This window comes from Delphinapterus leucas, chromosome X (genome assembly GCF_059928025.1).
Source record: "Delphinapterus leucas isolate spDelLeu-1000000601 "Yukka" chromosome X, BTC_Dleu_Yukka2, whole genome shotgun sequence".
Taxonomy (NCBI): Eukaryota; Metazoa; Chordata; class Mammalia; order Artiodactyla; family Monodontidae; genus Delphinapterus; species Delphinapterus leucas.
In genome coordinates, this window is record NC_143150.1 from 43,138,812 (window position 1) to 43,146,185 (window position 7,374).

General features: G+C 37.8%; 1 protein-coding gene across 1 annotated transcript; it reads left to right on the forward strand.

Moving 5' to 3' along the window:
- Positions 1 to 4,579: 4,579 nt before the first annotated feature.
- Positions 4,580 to 5,949, forward strand: RAB9B (RAB9B, member RAS oncogene family). The gene has a single exon (XM_089903855.1). It carries the CDS (start codon positions 4,700 to 4,702, stop codon positions 5,303 to 5,305), a length of 606 nt encoding a protein of 201 aa, XP_089759981.1. The 5' UTR covers positions 4,580 to 4,699; the 3' UTR covers positions 5,306 to 5,949.
- Positions 5,950 to 7,374: the final 1,425 nt, after the last annotated feature.

A 7,374-nucleotide genomic window follows, 5' to 3' on the forward strand; every position in this document is an offset into this window, starting at 1 on the left:
GCCACCAGGGCCACTCTCACCCACTGCCTAGCCCTCCCCTGTTTCTCTTCCCCCACCCTTAGCCCTGCAGTACACATCCCTCTCAAAACTTGCTCCCAAACAATCTGCACTATGGATTTGAGCATCATTCTACCCATGGCAACCGAACTGGTGTTGCCAGTTTGCTTTTCTTTCTCTTCATTATCACACTAAAATGTACTATTTTCGAAGTTCAACCTCCTTCTTATCATTGTACTGCCTCCTCCCTCACCTCCATCCCCACCCCCAAGCATCCCCAACTAAATACAGTAATTTTAATAAACCTGTGTGGGTGCAGACACAGCAAATTCAGAAAGTTTCAAGTGTGTTGAAGAACAAAGAAAGCTAGGGAGTATCAGTTTCTAATTCACCTTACTGTCCAAGACGTAGACCCTAATTGGGGAAAAAAAGTGAATAAACTATCCTTAGAGAATGATTGTTACTCTGTTTTGGGGAGTGGGGTAGGAAAGGGGAATGGCATCTCTGGGATATTTGAATCATTTAAAGCCAGATCTTTCTCTGAATAGGATCAAAATTAGAATAAACATTTTAGTCCAAATCATAACCTGATATGGGATCCTTAAGGGATGCATAAGGGAGTTGACTTTCCTGTTAAATGTACTTAGGTTTATCAAAGAATTCCTTTGCCTACTTAACGCTATCTTCTTTTAGGTTTTGATTTAAATTTGGCATATTTTGGGGGAGAAAAAAATTGTCTGGTTTGCTTTTGTACTGTGCTAGTTCTTTTTAATTTAAGTATGTACTAAAGGATATCACACTCAAATGAGGATGCTGATGGTGATGCTGATGGGGATGCCAGCAGCCACTGTAAACATAATGTGGAGATAATTATTCTGCTCTTGTTTTTGGTGGGAGTGGAAAAATTTATATATTTATTTTTTAAATGTGAAGGGAGATGAAGGGAAACTGGAGCATTTCCACTGGCTTTCAACAGGTGGAATTCCTGTTAAGTCCCATCTAGAAAGTGATCCAGATAGGTCCATAACTTTTGCTCTTTAGTCACCTTGTAAATAATAATATTTGGATATCTTACAGAACTGTGGATCTGTTGTACCTGTGCATCAATTCAGAGGCATTAGTTCTGGGTACTTACCTAATTAATAAACAAATATTTATTGATTATCCATATGGAGGACTCTGGTGCTGCATGAAGGGGCTTCAAAGACACATACAAACAAGGGCCTTATGATCCAGGAATTTAGAATTTGGTTGTGCAGGAAAAAAAGATTTTGTTAACAAAATAAGACAGTATAATGATACTATTTCAACTGTAAACTATGAGATCTGAAGCTTATATGTGAATTTATAAACTCCTTGAGGGTAAGACCTTGCCTTAAACATGTGTGATTTCCAACAGGGTCTACATTCAGTGGGTGCTCAAGCGATGAAGCTTTGCAAAGTAGATTAGGTAGGGAGAAACTAGAGGCAGGGAGAGAAGAGCCAGGAAGCTTTCACAGTAGATTAGATACAAGGAGATGTGGACCAAAATGAGGATGGTAGCAGAAGACTGGAAAAGGATATTGCAAAGAAAAATCATCAGGATTTAGTGACTGAAAGCAAGGAGACAAGCCTAACTGTATTCATTTTTACCTCCAGCAAATAAATGGGAGTTGGAGAGAGCAGAGGAAAGTGTAGGGTCACCTGAGTAAGGACACAGCACACAATAGGCACTCAACTGTTTTCTCAAGCATCAGTTGCAGGATTGGACAAGAAGACCCTTAAGGTCCCTCCAATGCTGAGATTCTGTAGTATATGCAAATGCTCAAAACTGTTGGGGAACAAGGCATTCTCAGATATGGAAGAAAGAGAAAAGGAAGAATTGTTATCCTCCCACTGGCAGGTGCTTTCTGAGAAAGGTTAATATTGAGTCACAAGGCCCCCACCAGTGAACGAAAGGAGGTGGAGAGCAAGAGGAACAAAAATCCCAAACTAAAAATTTCAATAAATGCTTACAAATCCTTGCAAACTTCATAAGTTGTTTCCTCCCAAATCCTGTGAGTTAAGTAGGGCAGGCATTACCAGCTCTATTTTTATATAGGAATAAACACAGCAAGATTAAGGGACCTGTCTAAGTTCATAAAATCAATGAATGGGAAAGCAGTGATGAAGACTGTCTTGATTGCTGCCAGCCCAGTGCACTTGACACTGAACGGCATTGTTCTTCCCCAGTATAGACCCTATGCACCCAGAAGTTATGTGTGCACATGACCAAATAGGGGATGCACGAGCAACAGCAGCAATATCTCAGATAGTTATTAATACTTCATTATTCCTGGAGCCGAGTATTTGGTTTCCATATTCACTCAGTTCTTGACCCTTCATTTGCATTTATCCGCAGCAGCCGGGAAAGTAGAGTTAGCCGTTTAATGATATGGACACCTGTTTGCTAGGAACTTAAGGAAGTTCACTTGGCATGGGCACGTAATACTGTCAATATTGTGCCCAAGTTTGTACTTCCTTCAAGTGAGAGTTCAAGAGTTCTGCTCTGTAAAATTATCCTACAGACCAATATAAAAAAGAAGTGTGCTAACACTTGGTTCATCTCCATTTAAAGAAATGTTTGGTACTTGAGCTAGTTCCAAAGACAGCAATTTGAGAGCAGAAGAAAAAACAGGACAAAAATCAGGAATTGTAGGAAACTTGAGAATTTTTTTAGAATAGATATAGACCAAGAAGGAGGATAAAACCTATCAGTTTAGAAGACATTATTTAAATTCATAATTACTGATTTAGATCTCTAATGAATCCCTTATTATATGCTTTTTCTACATTTGAAAAAAATAACATGAGATTGTTAAGCAGCAGAGATTTCTTAAAAGCTTCTTTATTCCTCAGTAAGAAAGAACACTCAGCAAATCTAGGAACTGTTTTTTTCTTTTTAGACCAGTACTCTTGATGCTGCTGAAATAAGACACTTGCCATAATTAACTATAATTATAAATGAAGTTGTGTTTGAATTTAATAAAGCCAGTTAAATGCTAAAACCTGTGTTCTAGACAGATGACTGAAATTAATGAGTAAAATAATTAGCCAAGATTATATATTGTAAACAAGGAGTCCCCAAACATATTTTTTCTTCTCTGATCTTGTGGAATCAGTTGCAGAGACACCCTCAAGGCTGAGTGCATTAATAACTTTCTTAGAGATGGGAACATTGGTAGGTAGAAAGGTAAGGAGTTTCATCTCTGACTTAGAATTTCAACATATCTTAGACTCCTCTGTGCTTTCTCTTTCCTGAATATCATCTATTGTGAATATCATCTACTTTCTTTGATTTACTTTTACTTTGAATGGAAAGCTCAATAGAGAGACTATAAAACTTTAAAAAATCATATAAAGTACACTCAAGTTAGGACAAGTTAAAGTCCATGCAATAAAATTATTTTGTCCATATTAGGTATTTGTAGTATTTGAACCCTCAAGTATATTTGTGAAAAGCATCCTCTGTAGGTAAGTTGAGGTTGGTCTGTTTTTTTTTCCTGACTTGAGTATATTTATATATAGATAGCCTTAACTTTATTTTAAATAAATTTTTATAAATAATGTTTCCCAATCTGTTTTTTAGAATCCTAAAAAGAAAGAATATAGCAACAACAAGAAAAAGACTAAGATTGTGACAAAGACCCAACTGGGTAGGTTTACATTTTATTCTCAACTAGGTAGGTGTATATGTTATACGTTTTTATTTGATCATCATTGTTGATTTCCCACAATGGACCTCGTTTGAAAGAACCTAACAAAATCTAGTACAAGGTAGTTGTTCAGTAAACATTTGATCTTTTTATTTTAAGATGCATTCTAGGTATTTCATGTATAGAATGTGGAGGTAACAAGAAGGATACTGTATAATTATTAGCTCTTTAGAGTTTACAGTATGTTTCCATTGGTGTTATTATGGAATTAGAACCTAAATCCAGAAATTAATAAGCTATTCAAGATTTTCTTCTTCAGTGATAGCTGTTATAATGATACCAATCAACAGTCATCAACTTGAGTGCCATTGTTCCATGAAGGAAAGATTATGGAAGATCTTTTACTTGTGAGGGTATCCATATCAATTCAAGTATAATGGGGCAAATGCCTGAAGAAACCTGATCTTTTTCTCTTTTCCAAGTTCTGGGGTCCAATGTAACCCTAACCAAACTTCTACTAACAGAATCAAGATTCCAGCTTACACAGCTTTCTCTCCTCAACGGTTCTTGGCTCCATCAGGAACAGACTTCAAACCCCTCTAATCAATTTCACACTCTTTGCCTCTTGTTTGGAACTGTCCAAACCAGAAGCTAATACGTTACACATTTGAGTAGCATTCCTGTTCTAGGCTTTCTCCCCTAGAATAGGGTCAGAACTGAACCAGATTACAGCACCATCTGCTAGTCCATTTATGCATGGCATTCAGCCATTTTCCTGGCACAGGCAAGATACTTCAGAAAAACAAGACATATTTTCTCCCTTATGGAAAAAGAGTTTTATTCCTTCTGCTGTACTATATCATTTAATGAGCATGAATTAAGAGAACTTAAGTAATAAGGCCTTGTAATTCAGAGAAGTTTACTATGAAGTTGATTTCAGTTTCAGGTTTAACTGTTTTCCCTTCTACTTTTTCTTTTATTTTCAGGTTCTCTTGGTTATAAACTCTTCTCCATCTGGTGCTACAACAATGAGTGGGAAATCCCTGCTCTTAAAGGTCATTCTCTTGGGTGATGGTGGAGTTGGGAAAAGCTCGCTCATGAACCGTTATGTAACGAATAAATTTGACTCCCAGGCTTTTCACACCATAGGGGTAGAGTTCTTAAATCGAGATCTGGAGGTAGATGGACGTTTTGTAACTCTCCAGATCTGGGACACTGCAGGGCAGGAACGCTTCAAGAGCCTTAGGACACCCTTCTACAGGGGAGCAGACTGCTGCCTCTTGACTTTCAGCGTGGATGACCGGCAGAGCTTTGAGAACCTTGGTAATTGGCAGAAAGAATTCATCTACTACGCAGATGTGAAAGACCCTGAGCACTTCCCCTTTGTAGTTCTGGGTAACAAAGTAGACAAAGAGGATAGGCAAGTGACTACTGAGGAGGCACAGGCCTGGTGCATGGAGAATGGAGATTACCCTTATCTAGAAACAAGTGCCAAAGATGATACTAATGTGACAGTAGCCTTTGAAGAAGCTGTCAGGCAGGTGTTAGCTGTAGAGGAACAGCTGGAGCATTGCATGTTAGGTCACACTATTGACTTGAACAGTGGTTCCAAAGCAGGATCTTCATGCTGTTAAAAGTAGGAAGCCTTTTAAAAGTGTGCCCCAACTGGTCAGTCAGTAGTGTAAGAATAACTGTGCCCCTCTAAGACTGCACACACATACAAAAGGGTAAGAGATAAGGTTATGATTGTAAATCAGAGCCTTTCAAATTGAAGTTGTAGAGCAATTAAAAAAAAAAGCTTTATCAAGCCAAGTGTATTTTGCGTGATTTCTGCTATTTCCTTCTTGTGTCTTTCAGGACATTTCAGAAAGCTTTAGTTCTGAAAGATTTAGATATTTTTCAAATCACAGTTTAAACTTAGAACCCAGCCGCATGAAGGAGTTAAAGAGCTACAGCTATCCCTTAAAGCATTCCATTAATCAACTAACAAATGTCACCATCAACTCTTGCCAAGCAGTTTCTGACATGTCTGCGAAAGGGGAAAAAAATAAGACTCTGAGTCGTATTACATTAAAGATTATTATGCAAACTAGGATGTCCTTATCTTGAATTATAAAGAGGTTGTAATGATTAGGAATGCAAAAGTATAATGATGTACACTGCCTTGTTTAAATCCTTATGTATGGTTTGCTCCCATCTGAGCTTTTCAAAAAATACCATCTCAATAAGAGATACACTAATGACAATGGAGATTTATTATACTCCTTGTGTTTGAAGTAACAGGGTCCTAGTGAATGGATTATGTTTAAATATGCCAACCACCCTTGCAAATAAAAGGTTGGTCTGCTTTCACTTCATAAGTCTACTTTTGCTGCACAGGGATGTTGCTTCTCTGACAACCTCTTATCAATTTAACAATGCTGCTTAGTATATGGCTTTGGATGCAGTGCACTCTGCTCATAATTTTGATGGTCCTTTGGTCCACCATACTGTGCTCTCAGAGAAGCCTTCAGAACAGGTTGGAGGATAGTGGGCTTTTCTTCTAAGGTTCCGTAACTCGAATATTTATTGTAGAAGAAGGAACTGATTTCTTGTATGCACTGTATGTTGAGCTGGCCAAACTAGGACGTTGAAAGTAACAAGAGAACATACTTTAACCCAGCATTAGAATGAATTTAAGAGAGTTGTCCAACAATAGAATGGACTGCCTTAATAGTGAACCCCCTTCTGGGGAAAATATTCAAGATGCTGGATGACCATCTGTTAAAATATCATAAAAATAATTTCTGTACTGGCTAGATGTTTGGTTTAAGGTCCCTTCCAGCTCTGAGTTCTAGGAATCTGCGAGCTACAAACTACGTTTCAGTGCCATGCTTTAGTTAGATATATCTTAAGGCAACAGCTAAGACTATGGAAAGGGACTTTAAAATTTCTCAAACTACTCTGGGATCAGCACTTAACGGCAACTACATAGCTCTTTCTTTTGCTTTTGCACTATGGCAGGAAAAGTTCTTGAGCTCTGAGTAATCATTATGTGCCCAATATAAACATCCTGAAGATACCATATTAAAATACAAAAACAGTTTGTCAAATTTTGATTACCATGACTGCCAGCTATATACTATATTATTAATATGCAGCTAGTTCTTGTCAGTTGATATATTTGTCCTGCATAGATTTTAATCTATACTTTTACAACATCTATGATAAAAACAGTGACCCAAGGTAGTGAGAGACAGTTAGAAATGACCCCAAAAGAGACCTAGGTTGGGAAGGGGACAGGAACTTTCACAGGAATATAGCCTAGAACTCTCCATTGTAGCCACATATGGAATAAGCCTTACATGTGGGACCTTATGTGCTTTAAGAGCTCTGGGACTTTTTGGCCACATTGATAAGTGGAAGATGATATTTTAACCCAGTAATGCTCAATATTTCCAATTTAAATATAGTCCAGACCCCATTGTCCAACTAATTTTGATGCCAGAAGTCAAAGCCAGAACTGGGACCCCATAGCTCTTAAGTATTGGTCTCTATCCTGCCTATGCCTATAGCCAGCCACACTGGTTTCCAAGTTCTATGATCATTTTGCTACAATCATGTTAGGGTGAAAATATGTATGTCGGAACTATTAAATGCTAATTGTTTTTAAGTGCATGAGACCTGGGGCCTTCTCTTTCTACTTGCACTCTGCTTATAATAG